An 18,774-nucleotide genomic window follows, 5' to 3' on the forward strand; every position below is an offset into this window, starting at 1 on the left:
TGAGGGCACAAATCAAATACCAGAGATGTTGGGGAACGCAGGATTTAGTGAGAGGGAGGAACTGAAGGAGATCAATATTAGTAAAGAAATAGTGTTGGGGAAATTGTTGAAGGATGATAAATCGCCAGGGCCTGATAATCTGCATCCCAAAGTACTTAAGGAAGTGGCTCTAGAAATAGTGGATGCATTGGTGGCCATCTTCCAGGATTCTATAGACTCTGGAACAATTCCTGCAGATTGGAGGGTGGATTATGTAATTCCACTATTTAAAAAGGGATCTAGAGAGAAAACAGGGGATTATAGACAAGTAAGCCTGACATAGACAGTGGGGAAATATCAAGAATTCATTATCAAAGATTTTATAGCAAAGCACTTACAAATCAGTGGCAGGATCGGACAGAGTCAGCATGGATTTATGAAGGGGAAATCATGCTTGACAAATCTACTGGAATTCTTTGAGGGTGTAACTGGTAGAGTTAACGAGGGAGAGCCAGTAGATGTGGTATATTTGGACTTTCAGATGACTTTTGATCAAAGTCCCGCACAATATATTAGTGTGTAAAATTGAAGCACATGGGATTAGGGGTAGTATATTGAGATGGATAGAAAACTGGTTGGCAGGCAGGAAACAAAGATAAATTAATGGTCTTTTTCAAATTGGCAGGCAGTGACTAGTGGGGCACCGCAGGGATCCCTGCTGGGACCCCAGTATTCACAAGATATATTGATGATTTAAAAAAAAAAAATTTAAGTACTCAATTCCTATTTTCCAATTAAGGGGCAATTTAGTGTGGCCAATTGACTTACCCTGCACATCTTTGGGTTGTGAGGGTGAGACCCCTGGAGACAGAGGGAGAACTTGTCTCCACACAGACAGTGACCGGGGCAGGTTTGAACCCTGGTCCTCAGCACCGTGAGGCAGCTGTGTTAACCACTGTGTCACCCTATATATTAATGATTTAAATGAGGGAACAAAATGCAATAGCTCCAAATTTGCAGATGACACAAAGCTGGGTGGAGGGTGAGCTGAGGATGCAAAGATGCTTCAGTGTGATTTGGACAAGTTGAGTGAGTGGGCAAATGAATGGCAGATGCAGCATAATTTGTAGAAATGCGAGGTTATCCACTTTGGGATCAAAAACGAGAAGGCAGACTATTATCTGAACGGCCATAGATTAGGAGAGGGGACTATGCAATGAGACCTGGATATCCTCATACACCAGTCATTGAAGGTAAGCATGCAGCAACAGCAGGCGGTAAAGAAGGCAAATGGTATGCTAGCAGATGAGTACAGGAGCAGGGTTATCTTGCTACAATTATACTCATTATACTCAGAATTATTCTCAGAGATAGGATCTCTGCACATTTGGAAATGAATGGTCTTATTAGTGGCAGGCAGCATGGTTTTGTACGAGGGACGTCATGTCTCACTAATTTGATTGAATTATTTGAAGAGGTGACAAAAATGATTGGTGAGGGAAGGCCTGTCTACGTGGACTTCAGTAAAGCATTTGATAAGGTCCCTCATTGCAGGCTGGTGCAAAAGATGAGATTACATGGGGTCAGGTGTGAACTAGCTGGATGGATCCAGAACTCGTTTCCCCACAGAAGACAGAGGATAGCAGTGGAAGGGTGCTTTTCCAAATGGAGGTCTGTAACTAGTGGATTCCTCAGGGATCAGTTCTGGGACCTCTGCTCTTTGTAATATACATAAATGACTTGGAAGAAAACGTAGCGGGTCTGATTAGCAAGTTTGCGGATGATACTAAGTTTGCAGGAGTTGCGGATAGTGGTGAAGATTGTCAGAGAATACAACAGGATATAGATAGGCTGCAAAATTGGGCAGACAAATGGCAGATGGAATTTAACCCGGACAAATGCGAGGTGATGCATTTTGGTAGATCCAATGCAGGTGGGAGCTATAAAATAAATGGCAGAACCATCAGGAGCATATAGACACAGAGAGATCTGGGCGTGCAGGTCCTCAGATACTTAAAAGTGGCAGCACAGGTGGAAATGGTGGTGAAGAAAGCTTTCGGCATGCTTGCCTTCATAGGAGGGGGTAACGAGTATAAAAGCTCGAAAATTATGTTACAATTACTTTTTTTTAAAATATATATTTATTCAAGTTTTTCAACAAATTTTCAACAAAACCCCCCCACCAACAAAAAAAAAGCAACAAGAACACAACAAGTATATATTGGATTTCCCCATGTACAGTAACCCCCCTTATAACAGTAAACAGCACAAATAGGGGAAAAAAACCACCTTGACCCAAATACCCCCCCAAGAGAACCCCCCCGCCCCCTTCCCCGGGCTGCTGCTGCTACTGACCTCCTCCTAACACTCCGCGAGATAGTCTAGGAACGGTTGCCACCGCCTGAAGAACCCCTGCACAGACCCTCGTAAGGCAAACTTTATCCTCTCCAGCTTGATGAACCCTGCCATGTCATTGATCCAGGCTTCCACACTAGGGGGCTTTGCATCCTTCCATAGTAGCAAAATACTCCGCTAGGCTACCAGGGACGCAAAGGCCAGAATATCGGCCTCTTTCGCCTCCTGCACTCCCAGCTTGTCCGATACCCCAAATAATGCTAATCAGCCCACAGACTCTCCTCTATCTCCTCCCCAAGCTCCTCCTCCCACTTCCCCTTTAACTCCTCCACCGAGACCTCCTCCTCTTCCTGCAGCTCCTGATAAATCGCCGAAACCTTGCCTTCTCCAACCCATACACCCAAAATCACCATGTCCTGAATCCCACGTACCGGAAGCAGCGGAAATTCCCTCACCTGCCGCCTCACAAACATGTACCTGAAAGCGTTTCCCGGGGGTAGCCTAAACTTCTCCTCCAACGCCCCCAGGCTCGCAAAGGTCCCATCGATGAACAGGTCCCCCATTCTTCTAATCCCCGCCCGATGCCAGCTCCGAAAACCCCCATCCATCCTTCCCGGGACGAACCGATGGTTCTCCCGAATCGGGGACCAAACCGAGGCCCGCACCCCGCCCTGTGTCGCCTCCACTGCCTCCAGATCTTCAGTGTCGCCGCCACTACCAGACTCGTGGTGTACCTTGTCGGCGAGAGCGGCAGCGGTGCCGTCACCAGCGCCCTCAGGCTCGTGCCCACACAGGACGCCATCTCTAACCTCTTCCACGCCGCCCACTCTCCCTCCATTACCCACTTACGGATCATCGCCACATTGGCTGCCCAATAATAGCCACATAGATTCGGCAGTGCCAGCCCCCCACTGTCCCTGCTACGCTCCAGAAACACCCTCTTCACCCTTGGGGTCTTATTCGCCCACACAAATCCCATGATGCTCCTGCTTACTCGCTTGAAAAAGGCCTTGGGGATCAAAATGGGAAGGCACTGGAATACAAAGAGAAACCTCGGAAGGACCGTCATTTTTACCGACTGCACCCTACCCGCCAGTGAGAGTGGCAGCATATCCCATCTTGTAAAATCCTCCTCCATCTGCTCCACCAACCGCGTCAAATTAAGCTTGTGCAGGGCCCCCCAACTTCTAGCTACTTGGATCCCCAGGTACCGAAAGCTCCTTTCCGCCCTCTTCAGGGGTAACTCGTCTATCCTCCTTCCCTGGTCCCCTGAGTGCACCACAAAGAGCTCACTCTTCCCTACATTGAGTTTATACCCCGAAAAGTCCCCAAACTCCCTAAGGATCCCCATGACCTACGCCATCCCCTTCACTGGATCCGCAACATACAACAGGTCATCGGCATACAACGACACCCGGTGTTCCTCTCCCCCCCGAACCAATCCCCTCCATCTCCTGGACTCCCTCAGTGCCATGGCCAGCGGCTCAATTGCCAGTGCAAACAACAAGGGAACAAGGGGCACCCATGTCTCGTTCCCTGGTACAGCTGAAAGTACTCCGACCTCTGCCGGTTCGTAGCCACACTCGCCACCGGGGCTCTATATAGCAGCCTGACCCAACTGATGAACCCTTCCCCGAACCCAAACCTCTGCAACACTTCCCAAAGATACTCCCACTCCACCCGATCAAAGGCCTTCTCCGCGTCCATAGCTGCCACTACCTCCGCTTCCCCCTCCACCGAAGGCATCATAATCACATTGAGGAGCCTCCGCACATTTGTATTTAGCTGCCTACCCTTCACAAATCCCGTATGGTCCTCATGAATCCCCCACGGGACACAGTCCTCAATTGTCGTAGCCAGCACTTTCACCAGCAACTTAGTGTCAACATTGAGGAGCGAGCGCTGTCTCCATTGTTGTTCGCGTTGGCAATTGAACCTCTGGCCATGGCGTTGAGAGACTCCAGGAAATGGAGAGGGGTGATTAGAGGGGGAGAAGAACACCGAGTCTCGTTATACGCGGATGACCTATTGTTATACGTGTCGGACCCAGCGGGGGGGATGATAGAGGTTATGCGAATTTTGAGGGGGTTCGGGGATTTCTCGGGGTATAGGCTAAACATGGGGAAGAGTGAATTATTTGTGATACATCCAGGGGACCAGAGTAGAGAGATAGAAGGCCTGCCTCTAAGGAAAGTGGAAAGAAACTTCCGATACCTGGGGATTCAGATCGCTAGGAGCTGGGGAACCTTGCACAGACTTAATCTGACACGGCTGGTAGAACAAATGGAGGAGGACTTCAAGAGGTGGGACATGCAGCCTCTATCGCTGGCGGGCAGGGTGCAGGCAATTAAGATGATGGTCCTCCCGAGGTTCTTATTTGTATTTCAATGTCTCCCTATACTAATCACTAAGACCTTTTTCAAAGCATCCGGCTCGCCTTCTCCCCATACTCATACGTCGCCCCCTGCGCTTTCCTCCACTGTGCCTCTGCTTTCCCCATGGTCAACAGGTCGAATTCCGTCTGGAGGTTCCGTCGCTCCCCAAGTAGCCCCTCCTCGGGGGCCTCTGCATACTTCCTGTCCACCCTTAAAATCTCCCCCACCAACCTCTCCCTCCCCTCTCTCTTCTCCCTGTGGGCCCTAATGGAGATTAGCTCTCCCCTGACCAACGCCTCCCAGGCTATCCCCACCTGCACCTCCCCGTTGTCGTTGGCCTCCAAATATCTTTCAATACACCCCCTCATCCGCCAACAGTCCCACATCCAGACGCCACAGCGGGCGCTGGTCCCTCTCCTCCCCCAACTCTAGCTCAACCCAATGCGGGGCGTGGTCCGAGGTGGCTATGACCGAATATTCCGTTCCCTCCACTTTCGGGATTAGCGCCCTACTCAAAATGAAAAAAATCTATCTGGGAGTAGGCTCTATGCACGTGGGAAAAGGAGGAAAATTCCCTGGCCAGCGGCCTGGCAAACCTCCATGGATCCACTCCCCCCATCTGGTCCATAAACCCCCTGAGCACCTTGGCCGCAGCCGGCCTCTTACCCGTCCTGGACCTAGAACGGTCCAGTGCTGGGTCCAGCACCGTGTTGAAGCCCCCCCCCCCCCGCCATTATCAAGCTTCCTACCTCCAGATCCGGAATCCGACCCAATATGCGTTTCATAAATCCGGCATCATCCCAATTCGGGGCATATACGTTCACCAGTACCACCCGCACCCCCTGCAACCTACCACTCACCATCACATATCGACCTCCATTATCCCCTACAATATTCAGTGCCTCAAATGACACCAGCTTCCCCACCAGTTTTGCAATCCCTCTGTTCTTCGCATCCAGCCCTGAATGAAAGACCTGCCCTACCCATCCCTTTCTCAGCCTAACCTGATCTGCCACCTTCAAATGTGTCTCCTGGAGCATAACCACATCTGCCTTCAGTCCCTATAAGTGCGCGAACACCCGGGCCCTCTTGACCGGCCCCTTCAGGCCCCTCACATTCCAAGTTATCAGCCTGATCGGGGGGCTACTCGTACCCCCCCCACCCGCCGACTAGCCATCTCCTGTTCTAGGCCAGCCACGTGCCCGCGCCTCCCTCACCCTCCAGTCCCCCAGGCGGCGGACCCCCGCCCCGACTACCTCTCCTACTTCCAGCTCCCCATTGGCCAATGCAGCAGCAACCCAGTTTCCCCCCCCCCCCGCTAGATCCTCATCTAGCCATTTTGCTCCCCCCATGACACTCCCGTAAGTCAGCTGACTCCTGCTGACCCCGGCCTCTACCGCCCTTCCATCGACCCCCCCAGTGTGAGAATCCTCCCACCCCTTGGAAGTCAGTGTGCGCCCCCCTCCAGCACCGCCCTTCCCCCCCGGCCCCACCCCCATCCTTCCCTAACGTGGGATAAAGCCCGCGCTTTCCTGAGCCGACCCTCCCCCCCCCCCCCCCCCCCCCTTGGCGCAGCTCCTTTTTGCGGCCTTAACCCAACTGCCCCTCCCCGGGCCTCCACCCCCAGCTCTTCCTCAGTGGGGACCTGCCCCTCCAACACCGACGCCCACACTCTCCCACAGCCCCCACATCAAATCCATTCACCCATCCTCACCCAGCACTCAATCAAAGAGAACATTCCCCAAATGCAGTAAACACAGTAAACATTCTCCCCCCCCCCCCCCTCAGGCAAACCCTCAATTTGAGTCCAACTTTTCAGTCCGTAGAAAGCTCCATGCCTCATCAGGCGTTTCAAAATAGTGGTGCCGATCTTGGAACGTGACCCACAATCGCGCTGGCTGCTGCAGCATCCCGAACTTCATCCCCTTCCGATGGAGCACTGCCTTAGCCCGGTTGAAACCAGCCCTCTTCCTAGCCACCTCCGCACTCCAGTCCTGGTAAATTCGGATCTCCGTGTTCTCCCACCTGCTGCTCCACTCTTTTTTGGCCCATCACAGGACACACTCTTTGTCCATAAAGCGGTGGAACCTCACCACTACAGCCCTTGGCGGCTCGTTGGCTTTGGGTCTCTTTGCCAAGACCTGATGAGCCCCATCCAGCTCCAGGGGCCTCGGGGGCCTCCCGCGCCCCTCAGCGAATTGAGCATCGTGCTCACATATGCCCCGGCATCGGGCCCCTCCACTCCTTCAGGGAGACCCAGAATCCGAAGATTCTTCCTCCTCGACCTATTCTCCAGGTCCTCGAATTTTTCCGCCCACCTCGTGCGCCTCCGCCTTCACCGCCAGGCCCAAGATCTCGTCCTCGTTCTCCGAGGCTTTTTGCCACACCTCTCAGATCGCCGCCCCTTGGGCCTTCTGGGTCTCCACAAGCTTCTCAATCGCCGCCTTCATTGGCGCCAGCATTTCTGTCCTCAGCTCCTCAAAGCAGCGTTTAAGAAACACCTGCTGCTCCTGCGACCACGCTGCTTGGTCTCCACCTGCCGCCATCTTGCTTTTCCTCTCTCGCACTTTTCGCTGCACCAGGATCACTTTTTTAACCGCTCCACTCCTGGTCCAATCCATATAATGTCGGGGGGACCTTGCTGTCACCTTCCCACACTGGAAGCCATCGAACAATTGCCATTGGGGCCCCTCTGAAGAGCCCAAAAGTCCGTTCCCAGTGGGAGCTGCCGTACGTGCAACCTGCCTAGGCATAGCCGCAACCGGAAGTCCATTATGTTACAATTACACAGAATGTTGGTGAGGCCACATTTGGAACACTGTGTTCCAATTCTGGTCACTGCACTACCAGAAAGACGTGGAGGCTCTGGAGAGAGTACAGAAAAGGTTTACCAGGATGTTGCCTGGTCTGGAGGGTATTAGCTATGAGGAGAGATTGAATAAACGGCATTGTTTTCGCTAGAGAGACGGATGCTGAGGGGCGACCTGATACAAGTTTATAAAATTATTAGGGGTACAGATAGAGTGAACAATTAGAGGCTTTTTCCCCAGTGCGGAAATGACAATTACAAGGGGACACAAGTTCAAGGTGAGGGGGGAAAGGTTCAGTGGAGATGTGCGGGGGGAGTATTTTACACAGGGTGGTGGTGGCTTGGAATGCATTGCCAAGTGAGGTGGTTGAGGCAGATAAGTTAGCGACCTTTAAGACTTATCAGGATAGGCACATGAACAGATGGGGTATAGAAGGATACAGGCGGTTGGTCGAGATAGGACACGTGTTCGGTGCAGGCTTGCCGAGCCGAAGTGCCTGTTCCTGTGCTGTATTGTTCTTTGTTCTATACAGGGCCTTGGCAAGGCCGTACCTGGAATATTGTGTGCAGTTTTGGTCTCGTTATCGGATGAAGGTTGTTCTTGCTCTAGAGAAAGTGTAGCGAAGGTTTACCAGACTGATTCCTGGGATGGTGCGAGTGACGTATGAGAGATTGAATCAGTTAGGATTGTATTCGCTGGAGTTCAGAAGAATGGGGGATCTCATAGAAACCTATAATATTCTAACAGGACTTGACAGGGTAGATGCAGGAAAGATTTTCCCGATGGAGGGACTGTACAGAACCAGAGGTCGCAGTCTGAAGATACAGGATAGACCATTTAGGACAGAGATGAGGAGAAATTTCTTCAACCAGAGAGTGGGGAGCCTGTGGAATTTGTTGAGGCCAATACATTGTATGTTTTCAAGAAGCAGTTAGATATAGCACTGAGGGCGAAGGGGATCAAAGAATATGGTGGGGAAAGCGGGATTAGGATATGGAGTTGATGATAAGCCATGATCATAATGAATGGCGGAGCAGGTGCAAAGGGCCAAATGGCCTCATCCTGCTCCTATTTTCTATGTAATCCCTTCCCACACTAAGAGCAGGTGAATGGCCTTTCCCCAGTGTGAACTCGCTGATGTGTCTGCAGACTGGATAACTGTGTGAATCCATTCCCACAGAGGGGGCAGGTGAATGGCTTCTCCCCAGTGTGAATTCGCTGATGTCTCTGTAGGATGGATGAATCAATAAATCCCTTTCCACACTGAGAGCAGGTGTACGGCCTCTCCCCAGTGTGAATTCGCTGGTGTGTCTGCAGACTGGATAAATCACTGAATCCGTTCCCACACTGAAAGCAGGTGAACAGCTTCTCTCCAGTGTGCACTCGCAGATGGCTCCGCAGGCTGGATGAAGCTCTGAATCTCTCCCCACACTGAGAGCAGGTGAATGGCTTCTCCCCAGTGTGCAACCGCTGGTGTGTCTGCAGGCTGGATGACTGAGTGAATCCCTCCCCACAGTGAGAGCAGGTGAACGGACGCTCACCAGTGTGAACTCGCTGATGAATCCGCAGGTTGGATAAATCACGGAATCCCTTCCCACACTGAGAGCAGGTGAATGGCCTCTCTCCAGTGTGAATTCGCTGATGTTGCCGCAGGGCGGATGAATCAATGAATCCCTTTCCACACTGAGAGCAGGTGAACGGCCGCTCCCCAGTGTGAATTCGCTGATGTTTCCGCAGGGTGGATGAAGTAATGAATCCCTTTCCACACTGAGAGCAGGTGAACGGCCTCTCCCCAGTATGAATTCGCTGATGTTTCCGCAGGGTGGATGAATTAATGAATCCCTTCCCACACTGAGAGCAGGTGAACGGCCTTTCCCCAGTGTGAACTCGCTGATGTTGCCGCAGGGCGGATGAATCAATGAATCCCTTCCCACATTGAGAGCAGGTGAACGGCCTCTCCCCAGTGTGAATTCGCTGATGTTGCCGCAGGGCGGATGAATCAATGAATCCCTTCCCACACTGAGAGCAGGTGAATGGCCTCTCCCCAGTGTGAATTTGCTGATGTTTCCGCAGAGTGGATGAATTAATGAATCCCTTCCCACACTGAGAGCAGGTGAATGGCCTCTCCCCAGTGTGAATTCGCTGATGTTTCCGCAGGATGGATGAATCAATGAATCCTTCCCCACACTGAGAGCAGATGAATGGCTTCTGCCCAGTATGAACTCGCTGGTGTGACTGCAGGCTGGATAAATCAGTTAATCCCTTCCCACATTGAGAGCAGGTGAAAGGCTTCTCCCCAGTGTGAATTCGCTCGTGTCTTTGTAGGTTGCATAATCGAGTGAATCCCTGCCCACAATGAGAGCAGGTGAACGGCCTCTCCCCAGTGTGACTGCGTCGATGAATCTCTAGCTCAGATGGGCATCTGTATGCCTTCCCACAGTCCCCACATTTCCATGGTTTTTCCATGTTTTGGGTCTCCTCGTGTCTCTCCAGATTGGACAATCAGTGGAAGCCTTGTCTACACACAGAACATGTGCACTGTCTCTCCTCACTGTGAATGGTGTGATGTTTTTTCAGGCTGTGTAACTGGTTAAAGCTCTTTCCACAGACTGTACACTGGAACACTCTCACTCGGGTGTGAGTTGTGTGGGTCTCGGTGCTTTTCCAGGCACATTCATGTTTAAAATCTTTTGAAGCCGACAAATTGGACAAACATTTCTCCTTCTCGCCGATGATGCCCCATATCTAGTTCAGAAGGAATTGAGTGAGTTTGTCACATCGAGACATGATGTTTGAGATTTCTGTCTATAATTCTTCCTCTTCCAATATCCTTTAAAAACAATTGACAAAGTCAGCAGTTAGTACAGGATAGAAATTCAGAACAGACAATTCTAGTTCCTGTGGAACATTATTTCCTCTCTTGTTCTCCAAAAGCTGTAAATGTCCATCCCACATAATCCCCTCCATTCTCACTCTGCTGTATGTAATATTCACCCTCCCAATTTTCATGAAGGGCTGATTCATGTTGATTGACAGATCCAAGCTCAGCTCACTGAACAAAGAACAAAGAAAAGTACAGAACAGGAACAGGCCCTTCGGCCCTCCAAGCCTGTGCCGACCATGCTACCCGTCTAAACTAAAAGCCTCTACACTTCCTGGGTCTGTATCCCTCTATTCCCATCCTATTCATGAATTTGTATAGGCGTTTATACCACTACTTCCAGAAAAGGACACAGAAATTATAATAGGAGCAGGGGTAGGCCATTCGGGCAGCACGGTAGCATAGTGGTTAGCACAATTGTTTCACAGTTCCAGGGTCCCAGGTTTGATTCCCGGCTTGGGTTACTGTCTGTACGGAGTCTGCACGTTCTCCCCGTGTGTGCGTGGGTTTCCTCCGGGTGCTCCGGTTTCCTCCCACAGTCCAAAGATGTGCAGGTTAGGTGGATTGGCCATGCTAAATTGCCCTTAGTGTCCAAAATTGCCCTAAGTGTTGGGTGGGGTTACTGGGTTATGGGGATAGGGTGGAGGTGTGGGCTTGGATAGGGTGCTCTTTCCAAGAGCCAGTGCAGACTCGATGGGCCGAATGGCCTCCTTCTGCACTGTAAATTCTATGAATCTATGATTCTGCCCACTGAGTCTGCTCAACCATTCAATGCGATCCTTCGCCGATCTACCTCAGCACCATTTTCCCCACACGAGCCCCATATCCCTCGATATCTTTGGCTGGTTTAGCACAGTGGGCTAAACAGTTGGCTTGTAAAGCAGAACAAGGCCAGCAGTGCGGGTTCAATTCCCGTACCAGGCTCCCCGAACAGGCGCCGGAATGTGGCGACTAGGGGCTTTTCACAGTAACTTCATTTGAAGCCTACTTGTGACAATAAGCGATTTTCATTTTTTCATCTTCAATATCTGGAAACCTATCAATGTTTGTCTTGAACATACTTGATGACTGAGGCTCCACATTCCTCTGGGGTACAGAATTCCAAAGATTCATCACATCCTTGAGTGAAGAAATCCCTCATGTCAGCTTTCACTCTATTTTCCTACCTGTTTCCCCTAACCCTTAACTCCATTGTCAATAAAATATCTGTCAAGCTTGTTCTTCAAAATATTCAATGAGCCCCAGATACAACAGGTCCCTGTGGGAGAGAAATCCAAAGATTAACAACCCTCTGAGGGAAGAGATGACTGGAAATCTATAACGTAGCTGCAGTTTATTACAAGACAAATAATAATGCATTTACTTTATTACAAATTGTAAATAATATAATTAATCTGTTGCAACTGTCCTGGCTTGAGACAATTCACACCTCCTTAAACTGCGATTATACCTCTCTCCAGTCGCACCATCTCAACCTGTAAAGACTTAATTATCTGCATAGACTCGCATTCAAAGTATCGTCTTTCATCATTGGTTCTGTTTGTGTAACCTTCCTCTCATTCACCTGATTAAGAAGCTACACTCTGAAAACGCGTGATGCCAAATGAACCTGGTGTTGTCAGACTTCCTGAGCCCAGCCCAGCCCAGTCCAACGCAGCATCGCCACATTCTGAACAATGGGGAACAAGCTCCTCCCACTCATTGAAACATCACCCCGACAAAAATGAGAAACGCGCATGCGCCCTGATGCTCATCCAATAAAGATGGCGGCCGTTAACCCGAACCGAAAATAAGGAGCTGCAGCCCCGCTTGATACAAACTGGGTCCCGTAAAACTTTCCGAGGTTTGCGATTACAACAGTTTTACACAACGTTTCCGCCCACTCCCGCTATCTCTTGCTTCCTCCATGTTGTGAACCGCCTATTGCCGATTTCGAACCTGAAGACACAGCCCTTCTCGATCGCCATTACTCACACTGCGCATGCTTCAATCGCAGGCCCCGCCTCTCATTCACTCCAATTGGCTGGAAGTCCAGCCGTTCTCAGTCGGTCCTCCAGGTCCGCCCCTCCTCTTCCTACTGGTCCGGAGCTGCCGTCAATCACCCGGGCATTGTGACGGTTGCAGATAGTGAGCGCGGCCACAGACTCAGGCTGACTCGCTGATTGATCAATAATAATTCGGCTCTGGGGCCGCACTCGGGATTTGGAAACTCCGCCCCCCGACACTGACGTCTCACCTGACACCTCACAATGCACGGGCAATGATTGACAGCTGCTCCGGAACAAGAAGAGAAGTGGATTGGTTGGAGGACGGCAAGGGTCCTCCAATCAATCAGTGAATGAGGGGCGAGGCTCTCGGGATGCCGGATCATCACAGAAGCAACCGCGCAGGCGCACGTGCCAACTCAATCAAAGAAAGTTTCGTCTCCTCCATATCTAACCTAGATGCATAGTGATGATTTTTTGCAAACAGAGATTACTGCTATCGGACAAAAATTAAACAGATTGGGCCTTATTTTCTTGAGAAATCAAGTCACTCTGTTGTGACCTGATACAAAGCTTTAAAATGAGAGGCGGAGCGGATGCTGCCACTTGTAAAGGAGTCGAAAACTGGGAACCAGGAATAAACATGGACGGCACGGTAGCACAGTGGTTAGCACGGTAGCACAGTGGTTAGCACGGTAGCACAGTGGTTAGCACTGAGAAACGGTGCGGGATTTGCCTGTTTCGCGCTTGACACTGAGGAGGCTGACAAGCACTGTTGCTTCACAGCGCCAGAATCGCAGGTTCAAATCCCCCTTATATATATAATATGTAATATCATCGCTTATTGTCACAAGTAGGCTTCAATGAAGTTACTGTGAAAAACCCGCTTGGGTCACTGTCTGTGCGGAGTCTGTATGTTCTCCCCGTGTCTGCGTGGGTTTCCTCCGAGTCCTCGGGTTTCCTTCCACAAGTCCCGAAAGATGTGCTTGTTCGGTGAATTGGACATTCTGAATTCTCCCTCTGTGAACCCGAACAGGCGCCAGAGTGTGGCAACTGGGAGCTTTTCACAGTAACTTCATTGCATAAGCCTACTTGTGACAATAATAAAAATTATTATTATTATAAACTAGGTCAGAAATACAAGACAGTTACTAATAAATCCAAGATGGTCATATTTCTTTATTCACTGGATTAGAATGTGCAACTTGTTACCAGGGAAGGAGTTGAGGAAAGTGCTGGGATGTTTCCAAAAGGAAATGGGAGAAGCACATGAGAAAAGGCAATGGAAAGATCAGCTGAGATGAGGTGGATGGGATGGAAGGAGATGTGTGTCGAGTATAATCAGCAGCAAAAGAGTTGGATCATTGTTTGTGCATTGTGGAATCTAAGTAATTCAATGTAAACTTCCTTTACACAATATTAGGATTGCAGATGGGGAATTCAAACCAAACATCATGCAAGTCCTAACAGAGCCTATCGATTCATCAGGAGTTGAAAATCATCGGCCTTTCAATGTGGAAGGAGAATCTTTGTATGGTCTGCCTGAAAGAAAAGATTGACAACCTCAGTGCGACTGGAAAAGCACTGATGCACATACACACTGAGTGATTATTCCAGCGTACTGACTGTGCAAAGAGCTTTAACCAGTCAGATAGCCTGAAAAAGTCTTGCACCATTTACATCAGGAAGAGATCGTACTCAGGCTGTGTGTGTGGACCAGGCTCCACATCAGGAAGTGACCATACTCAGGCTGTGTGTGGACCAGGCTTCACATCAGGAAGAGGCCGTACTCAGGCTGTGTGTGGACCAGGTTTCACATCAGGAAGAGACCGTACTCAGGCTGTGTGTGTGGACCAGGTTTCACATCAGGAAGAGACCGTACTCAGGCTGTGTGTGTGGACCAGGCTTCACATCAGGAAGTGACCGTACTCAGGCTGTGTGTGTGGACCAGGTTTCACATCAGGAAGAGACCGTACTCAGGCTGTGTGTGTGGACCAGGCTTCACATCAGGAAGTGACCGTACTCTGGCTGTGTGTGTGGACCAGGTTTCACATCAGGAAGTGACCGTACTCAGGCTGTGTGTGTGGACCAGACTTCACATCAGGAAGTGACCGTACTCAGGCTGTGTGTGGACCAGGCTTCACATCAGAAAGTGACCGTACTCAGGCTGTGTGCATGGACCAGGTTTCACATCAGGAAGTGACCGTACTCAGGCTGTGTGTGGACCAGGCTTCACATCAGAAAGTGACCGTACTCAGACTGTGTGTGTGGCCCAGGCTTCACATCAGGAAGAGACCGTACTCAGGCTGTGTGTGTGGACCAGGTTTCACATCAGGAAGTGACCGTACTCAGGCTGTGTGTGTGGACCAGGTTTCACATCAGGAAGTGACCGTACTCAGGCTGTGTGTGTGGACCAGGTTTCACATCAGGAAGAGACCGTACTCAGGCTGTGTGTGTGGACCAGGCTTCACATCAGCAAGTGACCGTACTCAGGCCGTGTGTGTGGACCAGGTTTCACATCAGGAAGTGACCGTACTCAGGCTGTGTGTGTGGACCAGGTTTCACATCAGGAAGTGAACGTACTCAGGCTGTGTGTGTGGACCAGGTTTCACATCAGGAAGTGACCGTATTCAGGCTGTGTGTGTGGGGACCAGGCTTCACATCAGGAAGAGACCGTACTCAGGCTGTGTGTGTCACCAGGTTTCACATCAGGAAGAGACCGTACTCAGGCTGTGTGTGTGGACCAGGTTTCACATCAGGAAGAGATCGTGCTCAGGCTGTGTGTGTGGACCACGTTTCACATCAGGAAGTGACCGTACTCAGGCTGTGTGTGGACCAGGTTTCACATCAGGAAGAGACCGTACTCAGGCTGTGTGTGTGGACCAGGTTTCACATCAGGAAGAGATCGTACTCAGGCTGTGTGTGGACCAGGTTTCACATCAGGAAGAGACCGTACTCAGGCTGTGTGTGTGGACCAGGTTTCACATCAGGAAGTGACCGTACTCAGGCTGTGTGTGTGGGGACCAGGCTTCACATCAGGAAGAGACCGTACTCAGGCTGTGTGTGTCACCAGGTTTCACATCAGGAAGAGACCGTACTCAGGCTGTGTGTGTGGACCAGGTTTCACATCAGGAAGAGACCGTACTCAGGCTGTGTGTGTGGACCAAGTTTCACATCAGGACGTGACCGTACTCAGGCTGTGTGTGGGGACCAGGCTTCACATAAAGAAGAGACCGTACTCAGGCTGTGTGTGTGGCCCAGGTTTCACATCAGGAAGAGACCGTACTCAGGCTGTGTGTGTGGACCAGGTTTCACATCAGGAAGTGACCGTACTCGGGCTGTGTGTGTGGACCAGGTTTCACATCAGGAAGTGACTGTACTCAGGCTGTGTGTGTGGACCAGGTTTCACATCAGGAAGAGACCGTACTCAGGCTGTGTGTGTGGACCAGGTTTCACATCAGGAAGTGACCGTACTCGGGCTGTGTGTGTGGACCAGGTTTCACATCAGGAAGTGACCGTACTCAGGCTGTGTGTGTGGACCAGGTTTCACATCAGGAAGAGACCGTACTCAGGCTGTGTGTGTGGACCAGGTTTCACATCAGGAAGTGACTGTACTCGGGCTGTGTGTGTGGACCAGGTTTCACATCAGGAAGTGACCGTATTCAGGCTGTGTGTGTGGACCAGGTTTCACATCAGGAAGTGACCGTACTCAGGCTGTGTGTGTGGACCAGGTTTCACATCAGGAAGTGACTGTACTCGGGCTGTGTGTGTGGACCAGGTTTCACATCAGGAAGTAACCGTATTCAGGCTGTGTGTGTGGACCAGGTTTCACATCAGGAAGTGACCGTACTCAGACTGTGTGTGTGGACCAGGTTTCACATCAGGAAGTGACCGTGCTCAGGCTGTGTGTGTGGACCAGGTTTCACATCAGGAAGAGACCGTACTCAGGCTGTGTGTGTGGACCAGGCTTCACATCAGGAAGTGACCGTACTCAGACTGTGTGTGTGGACCAGGTTTCACATCAGGAAGTGACCGTACTCAGGCTGTGTGTGTGGACCAGGTTTCACATCAGGAAGAGACCGTACTCAGGCTGTGTGTGGACCAGGTTTCACATCAGTAAGAGACCGTACTCAGGCTGTGTGTGTGGACCAGGTTTCACATCAGGAAGAGACCGTACTCAGGCTGTGTGTGTGGACCAGGCTTCACATCAGGAAGTGACCGTACTCAGGCTGTATGTGTGGACCAGGTTTCACATCAGGAAGAGACCGTACTCAGGCTGTGTGTGTGGACCAGGCTTCACATCAGGAAGTGACCGTACTCAGGCTGTGTGTGTGGACCAGGTTTCACATCAGGAAGTGACCGTACTCAGGCTGTGTGTGTGGGGACCAGGCTTCACATCAGGAAGAGACCGTACTCAGGCTGTGTGTGTCACCAGGTTTCACATCAGGAAGTGACCGTACTCAGTCTGTGTGTGTGGACCAGGTTTCACATCAGGAAGAGACCGTACTCAGGCTGTGTGTGTGGACCAGGTTTCACATCAGGAAGTGACCGTACTCAGGCTGTGTGTGTGGACCAGGTTTCACATCAGGAAGTGACCGTACTCAGGCTGTGTGTGTGGACCAGGTTTCACATCAGGAAGAGACCGTACTCAGGCTGTGTGTGTGGACCAGGCTTCACATCAGGAAGTGACCGTACTCAGGCTGTGTGTGTGGACCAGGTTTCACATCAGGAAGTGACCGTACTCAGGCTGTGTGTGTGGACCAGGTTTCACATCAGGAAGTGACGGTACTCAGGCTGTGTGTGTGGACCAGGTTTCACATCAGGAAGTGACCGTACTCAGGCTGTGTGTGTGGGGACCAGGCTTCACATCAGGAAGTGACCGTACTCAGGCTGTGTGTGTGGGGACCAGGCTTCACATCAGGAAGAGACCGTACTCAGGCTGTGTGTGTCACCAGGTTTCACATCAGGAAGAGACCGTACTCAGGCTGTGTGTGTGGACCAGGTTTCACATCAGGAAGAGATCGTGCTCAGGCTGTGTGTGTGGACCACGTTTCACATCAGGAAGTGACCGTACTCAGGCTGTGTGTGGACCAGGTTTCACATCAGGAAGAGACCGTACTCTGGCTGTGTGTGTGGACCAGGTTTCACATCAGGAAGAGATCGTACTCAGGCTGTGTGTGGACCAGGTTTCACATCAGGAAGAGACCGTACTCAGGCTGTGTGTGTGGACCAGGTTTCACATCAGGAAGTGACCGTACTCAGGCTGTGTGTGTGGGGACCAGGCTTCACATCAGGAAGAGACCGTACTCAGGCTGTGTGTGTCACCAGGTTTCACATCAGGAAGAGACCGTACTCAGGCTGTGTGTGTGGACCAGGTTTCACATCAGGAAGAGACCGTACTCAGGCTGTGTGTGTGGACCAAGTTTCACATCAGGACGTGACCGTACTCAGGCTGTGTGTGGGGACCAGGTTTCACATCAGGAAGAGACCGTACTCAGGCTGTGTGTGTGGCCCCGGTTTCACATCAGGAAGAGACCGTACTCAGGCTGTGTGTGTGGACCAAGTTTCACATCAGGAAGTGACCGTACTCAGGCTATGTGTGTGGACCAGGCTCCACATCAGGAAGAGACCGTACTCAGGCTGTGTGTGTGGACCAGGTTTCACATCAGGAAGTGACCGTACTCAGGCTGTGTGTGTGGACCAGGCTTCACATAAAGAAGAGACCGTACTCAGGTTGTGTGTGTGGACCAGGTTTCACATCAGGAAGAGACCGTACTCAGGCTGTGTGTGGCCCAGGTTTCACATCAGGAAGAGACCGTACTCAGGCTGTGTGTGTGGACCAGGTTTCACATCAGGAAGTGACCGTACTCGGGCTGTGTGTGTGGACCAGGTTTCACATCAGGAAGAGACCGTACTCAGGCTGTGTGTGTGGACCAGGTTTCACATCAGGAAGTGACCGTACTCGGGCTGTGTGTGTGGACCAGGTTTCACATCAGGAAGTGACCGTACTCAGGCTGTGTGTGTGGACCAGGTTTCACATCAGGAAGAGACCGTACTCAGGCTGTGTGTGTGGACCAGGTTTCACATCAGGAATTGACTGTAGTCGGGCTGTGTGTGTGGACCAGGTTTCACATCAGGAAGTGACCGTATTCAGGCTGTGTGTGTGGACCAGGTTTCACATCAGGAAGTGACCGTACTCAGGCTGTGTGTGTGGACCAGGTTTCACATCAGGAAGTGACTGTACTCGGGCTGTGTGTGTGGACCAGGTTTCACATCAGGAAGTAACCGTATTCAGGCTGTGTGTGTGGACCAGGTTTCACATCAGGAAGAGACCGTACTCAGGCTGTGTGTGTGGACCAGGTTTCACATCAGGAAGTGACCGTACTCAG

The 18,774-nt window shown here is 51.0% G+C and overlaps 1 protein-coding gene across 2 annotated transcripts in view; it reads right to left on the reverse strand.

Annotated features, from left to right (window-relative positions):
• Positions 1-6,289: 6,289 nt before the first annotated feature.
• Positions 6,290-18,774, reverse strand: part of LOC140421797 (uncharacterized) — a 76,002-nt gene continuing 63,517 nt past the window's right edge. Inside the window, exons 1-2 of one of the 2 annotated variants that reach the window (XM_072506688.1) lie at positions 11,965-12,379; positions 6,290-10,349 (exon numbers count right to left, since the gene is read on the reverse strand). In XM_072506688.1, the coding sequence (XP_072362789.1) occupies positions 8,615-9,985 (1,371 nt within the window). In that variant the 5' untranslated portion in view covers positions 9,986-10,349; positions 11,965-12,379 and the 3' untranslated portion in view covers positions 6,290-8,614. Of the gene's footprint in view, positions 10,350-11,964; positions 12,380-18,774 lie in introns of those variants that run through there. The other variant, XM_072506689.1, reaches the window with a different exon arrangement.

The sequence above is a fragment of the Scyliorhinus torazame genome, chromosome 5 (genome assembly GCF_047496885.1).
Source record: "Scyliorhinus torazame isolate Kashiwa2021f chromosome 5, sScyTor2.1, whole genome shotgun sequence".
In the NCBI taxonomy this organism is placed as follows: domain Eukaryota; kingdom Metazoa; phylum Chordata; class Chondrichthyes; order Carcharhiniformes; family Scyliorhinidae; genus Scyliorhinus; species Scyliorhinus torazame.